Source organism: Mustela nivalis (assembly GCF_964662115.1).
Source record: "Mustela nivalis genome assembly, chromosome: 10".
NCBI lineage: Eukaryota > Metazoa > Chordata > Mammalia > Carnivora > Mustelidae > Mustela > Mustela nivalis.
The window spans coordinates 22146438-22162861 of NC_139029.1; the positions used below are offsets into that span (position 1 = coordinate 22146438).

Here is a 16424-nt window from a genome sequence, read left to right on the forward strand (position 1 = left end):
ATCTGGGTTCTTAAGGTCAGCTGACAATTTGAGCTGCCGTTCATTCTTAGCGAGTTCAGGTCAGGAAAGCTTCTCCATCATGGTCTCCTGTCTCTGGGACACATTTTGTAAAACCAAATCTAGAATTCATCCTCTTGCTCTGATTTCCACAAATCCCCCTGACACGGGCCTTAGTGTAGGTAAGGACTTGACAGAAGATTTGGTGGATGTCGGGGGAGGGTTTTAACACATAAAGTTGATCCTTATTCTCCTTTTTCTCAGTAACTTTTGAATTTGCTTCACAGGACTTGTCACAAGTTGCAATTATTTTATTTCTATGTCTTTTAACTTTTTCTTGGTTAGTTTGCTTCCTCCCCTAGTCATAAAGCATGGACTGGTCTTGCCTACTGAACAAATGAATGCCTGTGAAACCAAACATCTGTCTTGAATCTTCATCCCCCACTGGGAAAGCCCTTTGAAGTTTCTAAGGCCTTCTCCCTGTCCCCTTTCTCACTTTTTTTTTTTTTTTTTGGAACCAGTTTGTCCCATAAGGCCTCCAAAATTCTCACCCAGTCATGCAGAACATGCTCTGTTCTCTCCAGCCCCTACTTCCAGACCCATCTGTGAATCTAACAGGAATTCAGAAGAAACCAGAGGCCTCTGATGGGAAGGAATCTCCACCCCTTAGGGCACAGCAATGGGTTTAAATGTCCCCTTTCCCCTGCCATTACATTTTTTTTTTAAGATTTATTTATTTATTTGACAGACAGAGATCACAAGTAGGCAAAGAGGCAGGCAGGGAGAGAGGGGGGAAGCAGGCTCTCCGCTGAGCAGAGAGCCCGAAGCTGGGCTCGATCCTATAACCCTGAGATCACGAGCTGAGCTGAAGGCAGAGGCTTTAACTCACTGAGCCGCCCACCCCCCCCATCCCCCCACTCCTGCCCTTACACTTTTATCACCATCGCCCTCTACAGGCTTGGCACAGGAGGAGCTAAGCCAGCCTATGTTGTATTAAACTCAAGGAATGGAAAGCTTTCCTGGAGAAGGAAGATTTCAGGTGGTGTGACCAATGAAAGTTGTCACAAACTCTTTGCCAACCTTCTGACCAAAAGGTAGGCCTAGGGGCACCTAGGTGACTCAGTTGGTTGGGCATCTGATTCTTGGTTTCAGCTCAGGTCAGGGTCTCAGGGTGCTGGTCTCCATGTAAAACTCCAGCAATCCTCCTGGAGAGACCATGTGGGAAGATGCAGGCTATGCAGAGCGTGTCCAGCTGGGTTCCATTTTATCACTGATGCCACCAAGGCACCAGGCATGTGTGTGAAGCCTCATAGGTGTCTTGGACCGTCAGATCCAACCAGCCACCCACTAAATATTGCCAAGTGACCCCAGTTGACCCCATCTGGAGCAGAATGACCCAGCTGAGCCCTGCCTACGTTCCTGCCCCACAAAACTGCCAGATGTGTTGGATGTTTCCAGCCTCCACGCTTGGGGCTGGAACAGCAACAGCTAACTGGAACGGAGAGAACAGGACCCTGGCGGGGGCAGGGGGGCGCCCAGATTGAGGATGCTGGCTGGGCAGCCACCAGGACACAGAGGGCAGATGAGTGATGTTCTGGTGGGAAAAAGAAAGCAACAAGAGCTTCATCTGCACCCTGGCAGGCCTGTGGCTGGACAGACAGACACTGGCCACCCCATCTCTCCCTGGCTGGCCCAAGCTGAAACAATCCTTAGAGGACCATGGCACTGGCCTCACAATGGAGGTGTTTCACTGACGGCATGAGACCAAAGGGACACATACATATTGAGTACCCACTGGGTGCCAGGCACAGTGATGAGTGGTTTCTTACAAACCCAGCACAATGCAGAGAGGGAGCGAGAGACAGAAAGGGAGAGAAAGAAATGGGGAGAGAGACACACAAATGCTGGATCTGCATTTCAAATATGTAAAACTGAGGCTTGGAGGGGGAGGCAGAGTTGGGATCGAGCCTGGGCTCTAGTTCTAGAACTGTGGCCTAGCCAAGTCAGAAGAGTTAGAGGGCGTGGAAGATAGCATGGTGGTGGTGGTGGTGGTGGTGATCGCAGCTCGCAAGGGGACTGGGTGGTGGCCGCCAGCACGCGTGCGCAAACCCTGGAGGAGGGGCTGCGGCGCCCCCTGCCGGGATACCTGGTCCAGAGAGAGGAAGACGGGACAGGTGGGGTACCCAGGGCCCTTAAAACCCAGGGAATCAGGCCAAGTGTTCTTACGGAGCCGGTGGAGAGTGTGTAATGCTGAGGGAGGCAGGCAGAGAAGCAGAGTCTCTGCAGGGAGGAGAAGAAGGACCTTCAAGTCGGGGAATGACCTGGTCAGGGAGATGGCACTTTGCTTCTCTGTGCCTCATTTTCCCCCTTTATAAAAAGGAAATGACCACAGCACCTACCCTGCTCTTCCTTCTTCCCTCCCTCCCTTTCAACTCCTTCCCTCAATTACTCAACAAACACCTACTGGGAGCTGACAGGACCAGGCCTAGGACCAAAGCTAAGTGTGACTCGGTCTCAGCCAGTCCTTGTGGGCCACAGGGATGGGGAGATGATCGTCCCAGAGTCTGGAACGGTTTGTTCCCTTCCCAGGGGTTCTGTTGTCACCTCTAGGCAATGGGAGTGCTCATCACAGTAGAGGCTTGGAGAGGCTTCACAGGGCCACAGGGCTCCTTGGCAAGGCTGCAGGGAGGTGGGCAGATCCCAGGCTGGAGAGAAGGCAGAAGGAGACTGTAGCTGGTTCTCAGGGCCAAGTTCTGTGACAGCGAGACATGGCCCTTTGCTCACCGCCCTCGCCAGAGAGCAGGCAGGGGCTGCGGGGGTGGGGGGTGGGGGGTGGGGGGAGGCTGGCACTGAGAGCTGCCCCAGGCCAGAGAGGCCTCTGAAAGCTCCCTGGGGAGGCAGAGCTGAGAATCATCTCTCCAGACTGCTCGGGGTGTGCTCTAGCAAGGAGGCCTCAGCCCACCCCAAATATAATGCGTTCTTGCCCTGTGGAGCCCTTACCCTCATGCACTAGGGCCTGAAGACACACATTATTAGGGTCATTTTACAGAGAGAAATATTGAGGCTTGGAGCAGCAGGCTAAATCGGCCTGAAGGGATCCATTGAACAGACAAGAACTCACCACCCTGCTCTCTCTTTCCAGCTCCCCGCTGACTTAGAACCAACCCCAGTTTCCCATCTATCCTCTTCTTGGAGTCCTGGAACTTCCCATCCCCATCCATGGGGATCTTTCAGGACCGGCGGAGTGCCAGGAAAAGGCAAGGTGTGGGGGTTGGCAGACGAGTGGGATGCTACTGGGCCACACTGGCTCTGGGCACACGGAAAGGACACATTCCAGGGCCCGAACACTCCACCCTCTGCCCCATGCCTCCCTCTACCTCCTCAAACACCCATGATCGGAAACTCCGGGAAGGGAACTCACTCTTCACAGTTTACACTCGGCCCCCGCTCGCTCGTCTGCGGTCCTGTCGAACCCTGCCCAGTGAGGCTTCCAGTGTGAGATTATCAATCAGGCTTGGCCAAGTTTGCCCGGTTAGCAAGTGGCAGAGCTAGGACCCGAACTTCAGAATCCGTGACCTTTCCTAGGCCAACACCAAGAAAGGAGACGCGGAGGGAGGGCGCTCGCCGGGCAGCAGGAGGCCCAGGAAAGCGAGGGGGACCTGGACTCCGGGTGCTTGCACGAGGAGTGGCCTGACCAGCGGAGGGTGGAGGGTCTAACTCGTCTCCAGGTCGGGAGGCAGCGCATTCGCAGCGCCAGCCAGCAGGCGTCGCTGTGACAGCCGTGCTCCCCCGCGTTCTGATGGAAGGGGGAGAGTGGGCTGCTGGAGGGTAAGGTTAAGGCTGTGAAAACAGGGGCTGCACCTCTGCTGGAGGTGGTGAGGAAGATGCACGATATCGCTTGTGAAAAGTGCCCACGAGGCTCAACAAACGGGCATTGTCTTCCCACTTTACCACCTGTGAAATCTTAATCTATTTCTCTGTGCCTCAGTCTCCTCAACTCTAAAATGGGAATGCAGCCGCTGGCTTCACAGGGTTTCTGTGGAAATTGAAGAGAGTTACTTAAGTCTGGCACATTATAAGGACTTGTTGAGTGTTTAATCCCCAATCCCCAGTCACACTGAGGGCAGGAGAGCAAGAGCAAGGGAGGTAGCCAGAGATGCATACAGGGTGTGTTCACCAAGAGGGTGAGATTTTTGAAGTCAGTGTCCTTGGCAGTTGCTCCCAAATTTCTGACACACCAAAGCTGTGTGAGATAATGTTTGTTGATTTAAGCTGCTAATTTTGGGATAACTTGCTAGGCAGCACTTGAAAACTCAGAGTCTCCCCACCTCCACTCCAGTCCTAGAGCATTGGTTCTCAACCCTGACTGGGAACCGAAATTCCCTACAAGGCAATACATGTCCATGGTTAGAAAATGAGCCTGGGGTCAGAGTGGCTGCATTTAAACATCTGTCTACCAGTTACTAGCTGTGTAACTTTGGGTATGTAACTTAACCTCTCTCAGCTTGAGGGTCTCCATCTATAAATGATTATAACAGAACTTGCCTTCTTGGGATTGTTACAAAGACTGAACATGTATGAAAACATGTCAATTCTGCCTAGAGGGTAAGCTGTGAGAGAGCTAAGGCCTTGCCAGTCTTGCTCATTGGTGTCGTCTCAGTGTCTAGAATGGTGCTTGGAACATAGTGGGTGCCCAGATACTATTTCTTGACTGAGAACGGAATCAGTAAACTGAGACAGCTCAACAGTGTTAGTCTGGATCAGCTCCTTGGCTTCCCGACTTCAGCCCTCTCTGCTGGCTCCACGGAATGTTCTCCAACTCCAAGTGGGGCAGTGCCCCAGGACTCAGGTTTCAGCCCTCTTCTCCGTCTGCATTCATTCCTCGGTGACTTCATCTGTTTTCCCGACTTGAAACATTATCTTGAAACCAATGATTCCAAACTTTCTGTATCAGCCCAGAGCTCTCCTCCTTGACATCTCCACTTGAACGTCTAGCGGGCATCTTAGATTTTCCTGTCCAACACCAAAATGCCGAAGTCCACCCCCAAACCTTCGCCTGTTGCAGTCATCCTGTCTCAAGGGCAGCTTCGGCCTCTACTTGCTCAGGCCACAAACCTTGGGGGTCCTGTTTGACCCCTCCCTTTCACTTAACTCCCCCTCATCCAGTCTACCAGCAAATCAGTTGGTCTTACCCTCAAAATGTACTGAAATCGAGTCACTTCTCACTCTCTCTACGGCCGCCATCTTGACTGAACCACCAGCGTCTCTCATCTGGACTGCCTCGATGGCATCTGACCTGGCCTCTGTTCCAGCTCCTGACTTCCTAGTCTATTCATCACACAGTATCCAAACGGATCCTCCCAGCTCTGTGCTCTGTTACTCCAGTGGTTTCCCATCTCCCTCAGGGTAAATGCAGAGGCCCTTATGATATCCTTCAAAATCAACAGTATCAGACATGCCACCTCCCACCCGCTTCTGTGACTTATCTTCGGCCACTCTCCCCTTCCCATGCGTTGAACCACACTGGCTTCCTTATTCAGGCATGCTCCCACCTCAGTGCCTTTGTACTTGCTGTTCTCTTTGCTTTCTACCCTAACCTTCTTCAGGTCTGTTATTTCTCTTCCCTACCATTTTGCTCTGGGACACCTCCGATCGAGCGTATTTTTGCTGGTTTATTTAGGTGTGTCTTCTCCCAATAGATACCCTCCCCAGAGGGGGAGATTACTTCTTGCTTTGTTCACTGCTATATTCCCAATTCCTGGCACATAGTAGGTGGTTCGTACATATTCAAGGGTGAATTCAGATGCTTGGATCCCAGTGAATTACAACCTGGTATGCAAGTGGAGTCAGAAATCTGTATGTTAAAAAAGGGCAGCCTGGGCACCTGGGTGGCTCAGTTGGTTGAGCAGCTGCCTTTGGCTCAGGTCATGATCCTGGACTTCCAGGATCGAGTCCTGCATGGGGCTCCCAGCTCCTTGGGGAGTCTGCTTCTCCCTCTGACCTTCTCCTCTCTCATGTTCTCTCTCACTCATTCTCTCTCAAATAAATAAATAAAATATTCCAAAAAGGGGGAGGGGCATCCTGAGTACAGTTTGGGTTGAGAAGCCCTGTTCCAGAGTGTTAGCAGGTTGAAGAAACCCAGGAATATCATTTGAAGTCCAGCCCTCTCATTTCACCCATGAAGTCACCAAGGCCAAAGGTGGAGGAGCTGCCCCAGGGCCCTGGGTGGGTGCAGGGCAGAGGAAGAACTAGGATGTAAGTCCTAGATGCCCGGCACAGGGCTCTCTCTGCTGCTCCAGCCTGCCTGGGCCTGCCCAGTCCAATTCCAGGGCAGACTCGGAGTGGAACTGCTGAGTCACTGCTGGAGGCTTAGGGCAGGGTGTGGTCCCCAGCTCAGGTGGCAGTGGGACCACGTGGCGCTGCCCTCACCTCCTCCTCCAGGTGACTGAGGCTGAGGGAGGGGAAGGCAGGGCTTGGACCTGTCTCTGCCCAAACTAACCTAGAGGGAAAGTTAGGCAGATGTTTAAATTCAGGAGTAGACCACAGCCTTTAAAATGACTAATATACTACACTCACACATGCACGCACTGTAAGATTGTCAGTAACAAAGTCGAGCTTAGGGGAGAGAGTCTTCAAGTCTAGCTCTGGTATGATATAGCTGGCAGGTACAATTCAGGGGACGCTCCATGACATTGGAGGAGGGGGAGTTCTAAAAATGTCCAAATGCCTCTTTACCCAGGGCTAGGATTTCCCGAGCCTGGATTACAAGGAGGAGTGGGGGTGGGGGGGTTGCAAAAAAAAAAAAAAGTTTTCCTGTCACTGCCTGGGAGATGTTTGGGTTCAGTACATTTTGGCTCAGGATCAGGAATTTGGATGTTAAGGGATTCTTATGCTCTGGAAACTAGAAACACAGCCTTGGGCCAGCAGCCTGTGGAGTAGTGAATCCTGTAAAGCGATGGGGTTTTGCTGTCAGCCCCCGCCACATTCCTAATCTGTTTAAGAAACTGCAAGATCCAATTCCAGTGCATTAAAGAAAACACTAGTGTGTCTCTGAGTCCCAGTAGACACGTGCACTTGTGAAATGTACCTTAGGGAATTCATATTCTCATTTTAAAGAACACTTGGAGTCCCTTTGTGATTCAGCAGTTACTGGAAGATGGCCTGTCCTACCTAGATTATTCTAGTGTGTGGAGATCGCTGGGAGGTGGCCCCAGGGTGGCAGGGGCTGGGGGATCGTCACTGGGCTTTGTAAGAACACCAGCTCACCTGGCTCCAGAGTCATGAATTTGGACCTAGGTATGCCTCCTGCAGTCCATGCTGATCATTATGCTCCCACGTTTACACAGAGCTCATGGTCACAGCCAGATCCCCAGAACACACATCTATGGAGGCTTGGGAGAAAACTGAGGCCTCTTCCAGATAAAACACTGCTCTCTGCCTTTCTCCTCCACCCCACGCTTCCAGCCCTGCCAGTTCTTGCTAAAGGACAGCTCTAACGTTTCTTAAATTCCACACATGAATGGAATCGTACAGTATTTGTCTTTCTCTGACTTATTTCACTCAGCATTATACTCTCTAGCTCCATGTGTGTTGTTGCAAATGACAAGAATTCTACTCTTTTTTATGGCTGAGTAGTATCTCATTGTATGTAGACACTGCATCTTCTTTATCATTCACCAGTTGTTGGATATTTGGGCTCGTTCCATAATTTGGCTGTTGTGGACATTGCTGCTAAAAACTTCCATACTTTTGTATCCTTTGGATGGATACCTAGTAGTGCAACTGCTGGGTCATAGGGTAGTTCTTTTTTGAACTTTCTGAGGAATCTCCACACTGTTTTCCAGAGTGGTTGCACCAGCTTGCATTCCCACCAACAGTGTAAAAGGGTTCCCCTTCTCCACATCCTCTCCAACACCTGTTGCTTCCTGTGTTGTTAATTTTAGCCCTTCTGACTGGCGTAAAGTGGTATCTCATTGCAGTTTGGGTCTGTAGTTCCCTGATGATGAATGATGTTGAGCATCTTTTCATGTATCTCTATGTCTTTTTTTAGAAAAATGTCTACTCATGTCTTCTGCCCATTTTTAAACTGGATTAACTATTTTTGGGGGGTGTTGAGTTTTATAAGTTTTTTATGTATTTTGGATACTAATCCTTTATTAGATATGTCATTTGCAAATATCTTCTCCCATAAAGACAGCTCTAACGGAGCAGCTTCTGCTCAAAATCCTTCAGTAGCTCCCATCTACATCACTCAGGCCAATGGGCTCTGATTTGACATCAAGGCTGCTATAACCTGGATAAAACTCCTATCCAGGAAGGCAGAACAATGTCTCCCAAGGGTGTCTAGGTTCTAACCTCTGGGATGTGTGAATGGTTACAAGACAAAAGGGACTTTGAGATGGGGAGATTATCCCGGGTTATCTGGTTGAGCCCAGCCTAATGACATGAGCTCTTAAAAGTGGAGAAACTTTCATGGCTGTGGGTAAAGATGTGACAAGGGAAGGAGGGTCAGAGAGATAGGAAATTGCTGGCTTTGAAGATGGAGGAAGAGGCATAAGACAAGAAATAGGGGTAGGCTCTAGAAGCTAGAAATGGCAAGGACATGGATTCTGCCCTAGACCATCTGGAAAGAAATGCAACCCTCCAGACATTTGATTTTACCCCAGTAAGACTCCCATGCCCAACCTCTACTAAACTGTAAGGCAATAAATTTGTATTAAGACACTAATGTTGTGGGGGCGTCTGGGGGGCTCATACGGTTAAGTGTCTGCCTTCAGCTCAGGTCATGATCCCAGGTCCTGGGATTGAGCCCCACATGGGCCTCACCCCCTGCTCCTGCTGTCTCTCTCTCAAACGTATTTTTAAAATCTTTAAAAAAAAAAAAAAAAAAGATACTAATGTGTAATCTATGGCAGCAATGGGAAACTAACACATTCTCCATCAAAGTTTCCTCCAGTCAGTCTGTCCCAGGCTATCCTTCCCCTCCCCCAACACATGTTCCCCTACTTCCACATCTGTGCTCATGCTGGTGGCCCTGTCCAGGACACTCAGGTGACCTGTCACCTGATCTCTTATTAATAAAAGCCTTTCACTCTGGCCTGTCCTCAGCACTGACCCCCTGCCAGCAGCATTCACCCTTCTGTGGTCCCATCCTGTGGGCTCCCCACTAAACCACAAAGTCCTTGAAGACGGTGTCTGTGACTGATTTTCCTCCAACCTCCATGACCAGGAGGGGTCCACAGAGGTTTGCGTGATGAACCTAGGGCATCTTTGTAGAACCTCTGTTTTGGGATTACCTGGGAATCTTCACGCAAGTCCTAATTCTACCAAATCACAATGGGAGGCAACTCCACATGTATTCTCGGGAGAAGATTTCCAAGGTTCAGAGTTAAGGAGGAAGTTCAAGATTAAGTAGAGCATGTTGCCATTAGTGTGAAAAGGGGAAAAAATATGTCAGTTGACAAAGAATTGTCTGTCTTTGGAAAGATATGAAAAATAGGTAAAAAGACATAAACTCCTGGAACTTTCTGAATTCTGTACCGTATATACCTACTATCTAATCACAAAAGTAAATAAAATTTTGAGTATTCAAAATACCAATTCTGGCTGTGTTGCCAGAAAAGATCCAGGCTGTCCCAGGACTCTGTGTCTAAAGCACTTTCTGGGGCACCTGGGTGGCTCAGTGGGTTAAGCCGCTGCCTTCGGCTCAGGTCATGATCTCAGGGTCCTGGAATCGAGTCCCGCCCAGGCTCTCTGCTCAGCAGGGAGCCTGCTTCCCCCTCTCTCTCTCTGCCTGCTTCTCTATCTACTTGTGATTTCTCTCTGTCAAATAAATAAATAAAATCTTAAAAAAAAAAAAATAAAGCACTTTCTGCCACTCATTCTAAGTCAGGAACTGAACTGAAAGGAATAGGGCAGACTTGAGATGCAAAGGATATTTGGAAGCATCAACTTATACTCAACTTAATCAGAAAAATACATAGAGACTCTCCAAGGGATTGTGAGCCAGGTTTGGGAACCCACTGATTGAGCCCCATCTCTGCATTTTATGGATGAGGAAAGTGAGGGTGACTTCCAAAAGCTACAGAGCCAGCCAGCACAGGCCAGGGCCCCAGGAATGATAATGGCAGGGACCTCTGCTCACCCTCAAGCAGGGACCCTGGTGACTCACAGGGCAGGACAGGATGATAGAGAAGAAAACACCATCTTTAATGAACCCACCTGCACAGAAACCAGGGAGCGCTCCCTGCCTTGCAAGGTCCCAGTGGGAAAAGAAGTCGGTCCCTTGCAAAAATCATCTTATAAAAACAAAAGGCTTCAAAGCACCAGTGGCTAAACCCGTTGAGTAGAAAGGAAGTGGAGGGTGGGAGGAGAGGGCTGGAGGCAGGAGTTGGCCTGGAAGCAGGATAGCAGCCAGGCCCGAAGGGAGCTGCCCCCTTCTTGAGCGGAACTCCTAGCTACCTGGGTAGACCATAGGGGACCTCAGTGCCTGGGGCGGCCAGTGGAACTCCTGGGGCTGGCTCCTTGGCACAGCACTGCAGAGGGGATGGCAGGATGGGGTCCTAGCTCCAGATACTTTGGCCTTAGATGTAAGGAAGGCTAGATCAGAGGGTAGAGAGCAAGGAGAGGAGGTGTCACCGTGGATGGGCTCAGGCATACAAACCATGCGTTTCCCTCCAGTTCCCCCATGCCTTCTGCCCTCCCTCCTTATCCAGGGCCACTCCTGTTTCATAGACTGGGAAGCTGAGGCCTGCCCCTCCTGCCCTTGGACTTAGGGCCCATACACAGGAAGCAAGGTCCTCGGGGGTGTCTGTGGAAGGAGATGGGGAGAATGAGCTCTCATCTGTTTGCTCTCAAGGGTGCTGGTCCTCCCCACCCCACACAATGACCCACATGCCCAGTCTGCCTCTTCACAACTCATTCTGGGCTTGTTAGAGGTTTCTCTTAGACACTGGAGTGGTCATAGACGCTGGTGATCTTTGAAAACTGGTGATCGGTAGGTGCTGACCAGCTGTCTTCCGTTCTGGAACTACAGGTCCTCCAATGGGTGAGGTGGATGGAGCCATCGAGGGTGGTGGAGTTGCTGAGGGGACAGGGGATCATGGCTGCAGCAGACCCGGCCTCAGGGACCCGGAAGGGGATGGGGCGGCTGAGATATGCTCCCTTCCCCTACTGGAATGACCTTCAAACGTTGGCCCAGGGTGGACAGGGGCCGAGTCTAGAAGGGCTTTTCTGTGGGTCAGGCTGAACTCAGGGCTCTGGGCTCTGTTCATCTGGTTCCCAACAGGAGAACAGGTATATTGCTTCAAGAGAGGCGCTGGCGAGTGGTGGTGGTGTGTGTGATGTAGATCACATGAGTTCTAGAGTGTTCCATCTGGATGGGGGCTTGGAAATGGGATTCAGAGACCAGGCACTGGGTTTTGGAGTCTGAAACTACAGAAGGTACACTGTGTTCAAGGCCTGCCTCCTCCAAAAGCCTAGCTGTGTGGCCTCAAGCAAATCGCTTCATATCTCCGGGCCTCAGTTTCCACATCTGCAAAATGGGAATTATAATCCCAGCCTAGCCCCAGGAATTAAGAGTCAAATGAAAAGGCTAGAAAGAGCTCCATCTGCTAAGAGGCTATTTTAATTGAGGGAAACTGAGGCCCAGAGAGGGCAAGGAAGGACCTTGCCAGATGTCACACAGACAGTTGGTGATGGAGCTGCGACTGGAACTTAGGACTCCTGCTTCTAGTTCACAGTAACTCTCCCCAGGGCTGGTGAAAGTGTGGTGAGATGGGGCAAATGCCATTTCTCTCTGGACAGGGGGCCGGAAGTGGGGTGAAGGGTTTCGAAAGGGAGAGGCTGGAGAAGGGAGGGAGGCCCCAGCGCACGCCAAGGCTGAGATAAAAAAAAAAAAAATACAAACCCCGCGATCCCCTACCCCGCCTGGCTCGCCCCCATCCCTGGAGTCAGGCTCTGAAGGGCCAAGTCCAAATCCGCTGCAGACTCAGCCGACGCAGGCTGCAGTCGATCCGCGAGCCGCCAGGGGGCGTGCCTGCTACTTTGGCCCAAGCTCGCGCCAGCGGCTTCAGGCTAGCCAGTAAGCTCGTGGCAACTGGATGGGCGCGGGACAGAAGCTACCCGGACCTGCAGGAAACAAAGGCAGGTTAGGGAAGTGGGCGCTGAAAGTATGGGGCAGAGAGATCCGGCTGCCCTCTCCGCTCCACCCTGTCCCTTTCTCCCCTACAGGAACGCCTCAGTCCCGCCACCCCGCCCCGCTCGGCGCCGTGACCCACGTGTACAGAGGCTGCAGTTGTAAATGCGATGTCTTCTGGGGCGCCTGGTATCCGTAGGAGTCAAAGCCACCGATGAAATCAACTGCGGAAGGGGAAGTGGTGCATAGTTAGGGATAGGCCTGTGGGGTATGAGTTATGGGAGGCTGGGTGCTGAAAAGGAAGAATCTGAGGGGGTCAGATCCCTGTACAGTGCCTGGGGTGGGGGGGCTTTGCTGCTGGACCTATGGGGAGCATGCTGAGCGAGACTCGCGGGAGCTCAGCCAAAATGGGCCAAAGCCCAAGTAGATAGAGAACCTCGGGGGTGGGCCGTCCTTTAAGGGAGCAGGGCTTGAGCTACTTAAGGGGGTAAGACCTGGGGGGTGGGGGTGGAAGGTAGTGAGGGGAGGAGGCTGGGCACCCACATTCCTTGGTAGGGGTGAGCCTCGGGGAGCTCCTCTGAGGGGCAGAACCTAAGAGGAGTGGGTGGAGAGTAGTGTTGGAGCCGTGCACTGGGCACCTGGATGTCTGGGTCACAGCCCAGAATGTTGTGGCTATGCAGACCCCCACCACCCCTGCCACCTCTTCTCCCCCACCAAGAGGAGCCAGTTGGCCAACCCAGGTCTCCCTGCCTCTTAGGCAGCACAGGGCTCTGTCCAGGGTGCTGAAGGCATGGGGTGGTGTGTGGCCAGGCATCCCGGTTCCCTAGGGGCTTGGCACTCACAGCTGTCCTCCTCCTCCAGGAACACTTTGCTCACGTAGCAGGCGAACACGAAGCCAAAGAGCTGGGGGTGGAAGGAAAGAAGACAGAAGCTCTTTCTCCACCCAGCGCCTGGCCGGGCTCAGTAGGACGGGAGGGGCAGGGCGTGCGAGGATGAACACCAAACCATAACAACTTCAAGTTAAATGCTTGGGCCTTACAGTCAAACATATCTGGTTCCATTCTGTGTTCTGTGAGTGGACTTGGACAAGTCATTATTTTACCTCTTTGAGCCTCAGTTTTCCCAGCTGGACCTGGGCAATACTTTACTGATGGGTTAAGAGGAGTGAGGATTTTGTGGCTTTGGATGTGTGGAGTGCTAAGGGCAAGCATGGGAACTATATTATCATCTTGGAGCCACTCTTTCAGTCTCACAACTCTACACAGTTGATGTGGTCACGCCTTTCTGTGAATAAGCATATAAGCTTGGAGAGGGCAAGTGACTTGTCCAAGGTCACACAGCGGATACACTGGAGACTGGGTTGACTCATGGTCTGATGACTCATCCTAGTCATTAAACCCACTCACTCTTGGAATGGGAGCTGGGGCAGGGGTGAAGGGAGGAGATACAAGATACGGAGGCAGAGCCAGACAGAAGCACAGGCAGGTTGGAAGATCCAGGTTCTCCCTTTCTTAACTAGAGCTAAACAAAGGGGTTGGGGTGGACTTCACCTCTGGGAGTGTGTGGGCTGGGGGAACAGGAGGACTCACAGCCAGGAAGATCTGCAGGGCACTGCTGAGTGCTTCGATGTAGGGGTAGTCAAGCAGGCAGCCGGTGACAGAGATGACATGGTGGTCTTCCAGGGCGAGGCGGGAGTTCAGGACAGGTGTCACCAGGCAGCCTGGCCCATTCTCCATCCACCAGGAGCGGTGCAGGGATGTGTTGAAGGTCATGATGAAGTCCCGGTCCTGGGGGCAGAGGGGCCTAGGATACTGAGCTGGGGCCAGGGGTGGGGGTGGGGGCATCTTCTTCAGGCCCCAGGAAACTCTTATATAAAGTTTCTTTATATAAGATCTACTTCACACCTGTTGAAGCAGTCTCCTCTCCTTGATTTGAAGGGTACAGAGGGAGTCCGTTATTGCAAGTCTACATTTGGCCAGTAGGTGGCACTTGATGACTACATAGGTCTCACACTTCCACCAGAGGTGGAAAGGGCTAGTGCTGACCCACAGGAGCCCCAAAGTTTCAGAGATGTGAAGGAACTAACAGTGACTGAGTCCAGTTTTCCAGCCATGGGTGAAATCCTCAAAACACACTCCTTCGCAGCCTGTTCAGCCTCTCCACTGCTCTCTGGGTGTGGCCCTGGGCAAACCTATCCTCTCTAGTTCTTGGTGTCCCTATCTAGGCCGCCCTAGATCAGAGGTTCTCACCACAGCATGATCTCTCCATTCTCTCCTGCAGCCTGTTAACTAATATTCATCGAGTTCTGACCAAGTGCCAAGCCCTGAGATGTATAATCTCATTTCATCCCCTCAAGCAATCCCATGAAGCAGTTTCCCAGACAGGGAAACTCAAGCTCAGAGAGGGTAAGCCACATGCCCAGGGTCACACAGCTTGGAAATGTTGGAGCTGGGATTTAGATCTAACAGAACTACAAAGCCAATGCTCCCATTCATATATTTTCCCCTCTTGTGTACTAAAAACAGAAGTTGTGTCCTCTGGACTTGCTCTTACACAATCTAAAAACGTCCCCTTTCTTCCATAGTTCTGCACGGGACCTGGTCCACTTGATTTCCCTAAGTTTACTTCATCTCTTTCCCTTCTGAAAATACTGATCAGAACTGGACACAAATCTTTGTGGCCTAAGCAGTACAAAGGGCATGGTATTTTCACCCCCTTGCCTTGAACATGTGTAGGGCCCCAGGGCACTTTCCAGGACCACTGCAAGTGGCTGGTTTCTACTGAGCTTGTGATCAAGGGCGACCCGGCCCATCTTCACAGCACCTCAACCTTATCTGTCCCATTATTTGTTTCTGAGAAGTGCAGAAAAAAAAATGTGGGGGTAGAGTCTGAGGAGTACAGATCATTCAAGTGTATCATTCATTCAAGAGATGAAACCCCAGACTAAACTAGGAGCCCCTGGCTAGGGGATGGGCAAGGTCAGGCTCTGTCCTCTGGCATTGCCAGGCCTGAGGCTTACCTGGGACAGCTGTCCAACCTCCAGGTAGAAGCAGATGATAAAGGCATTCCAGCCAACCCAGAGCACCAGCCAGGCTGCATACTGGGGAGAGGAGAGGTGGGATCAGGGTGGGGCTTGGGGGAGTGGGGAGGGGCGTGTCAATGGAGCCAGACCTCAGGGACTGAGGAGACCTTTGCAAGGGGAAGTGATGACACTGTCTCACGCAGAGAGCACTTTAGTTCACAAATCATTATTACATCTGTCCTGTCCTTACAACAGCCCTGCATGGAAGGCACTGCTCTCCCTCTAAGAGAGAACTAACGTCAGCCCTAGAGAGGAGATTTAAGTTTGCCAAGATCACACAGCTGGGAAGAGGTGGGCCTGCCCCACAAGCTCCAGTCTTCTGGCAGCTAATCCGATGCACTCTGCGGAGAAGAGACACAGCCCGGCTCCGGAATGCTGGAGAGGAGCAGGGTGTCTCCACCCAAGTCCTGGGCCTGCCATGTCGCTGCTGCCTCCCGGCACACAGCAACACTTGTAGGAGTGCCTGGGGCCTTCTTGAGAGCCAGAGAGAAGGACTCTCCCATCCCGGGTGAGACAGAGTTTTTGAAGGGTGCTGCTCACCCGGCTTCTGGGAGCTCAACCTGTGGGAGGTGGGCAAAGCCCAAGAATGAGCCAGAATGGGCTGTGGCAGGAATGGCAAAGCATGTTGTCGTCATCACAGGCGTCAAGCATGTGTGTAATAAGGCGACTCAGAAGGCTTTTCCCTCCAAAGAGGCATGTGAATATGTCACTGAGGAAGAACTGGGGAGGAGGGTGAGCCTAGCTGAAAACAGGAGTTTAACAGAGACCATCAAAAATCAGGGCTTGGGCAGAGGAAGCAGGAGGAGGGAGCCAGGGACACAATCCACTCCTGGGATCAGAGCACAGGAGGCACTGACCTCTAAGCCCCACTTGTGGGGCCCCTGGGTGGCTTAGTTGTTAAGCGTCTGCCTTTGGCTCAGGTCATGATCCCAGGGTCCTGGGATTGAGCCCTGCATCGGGCTCCTTGCTCAGCAGGGAGCCTGCTTGCTTCTCCCTCTCCCACTCCCCCTGCTTGTGTTCCCTCTCTTGCTGTGTCCCTGTCAAATAAATAAATAAAATCTTAAAAAAAAAAAAAAAAAAAAGGCCCCACTTGCCATCAGACCACATTCTCGATGAACAGCAAAGGACCAAAGCCAAGCCAGCCTTCTCAAAGCAACCTGAGAAACTAAGGAAGATGAAGTCCATCCCTCCACTGACTTACTAATGCAG

The 16424-nt window shown here is 51.7% G+C and overlaps 1 protein-coding gene across 2 annotated transcripts in view; it reads right to left on the reverse strand.

The window, feature by feature from the left end:
- Positions 1-10185: 10185 nt before the first annotated feature.
- NKAIN1 (sodium/potassium transporting ATPase interacting 1) overlaps positions 10186-16424 on the reverse strand; it is a 53359-nt gene continuing 47120 nt past the window's right edge. For both annotated transcript variants that reach the window (XM_082685777.1, XM_082685776.1), the window contains exons 3-7: positions 15153-15233; positions 13723-13920; positions 12976-13036; positions 12276-12357; positions 10186-12126 (exon numbers count right to left, since the gene is read on the reverse strand). In XM_082685777.1, coding sequence (XP_082541903.1) covers positions 12117-12126; positions 12276-12357; positions 12976-13036; positions 13723-13920; positions 15153-15233 — 432 coding nt within the window. In that variant the 3' untranslated portion in view covers positions 10186-12116. The remainder of the gene's footprint in view (positions 12127-12275; positions 12358-12975; positions 13037-13722; positions 13921-15152; positions 15234-16424) is intronic.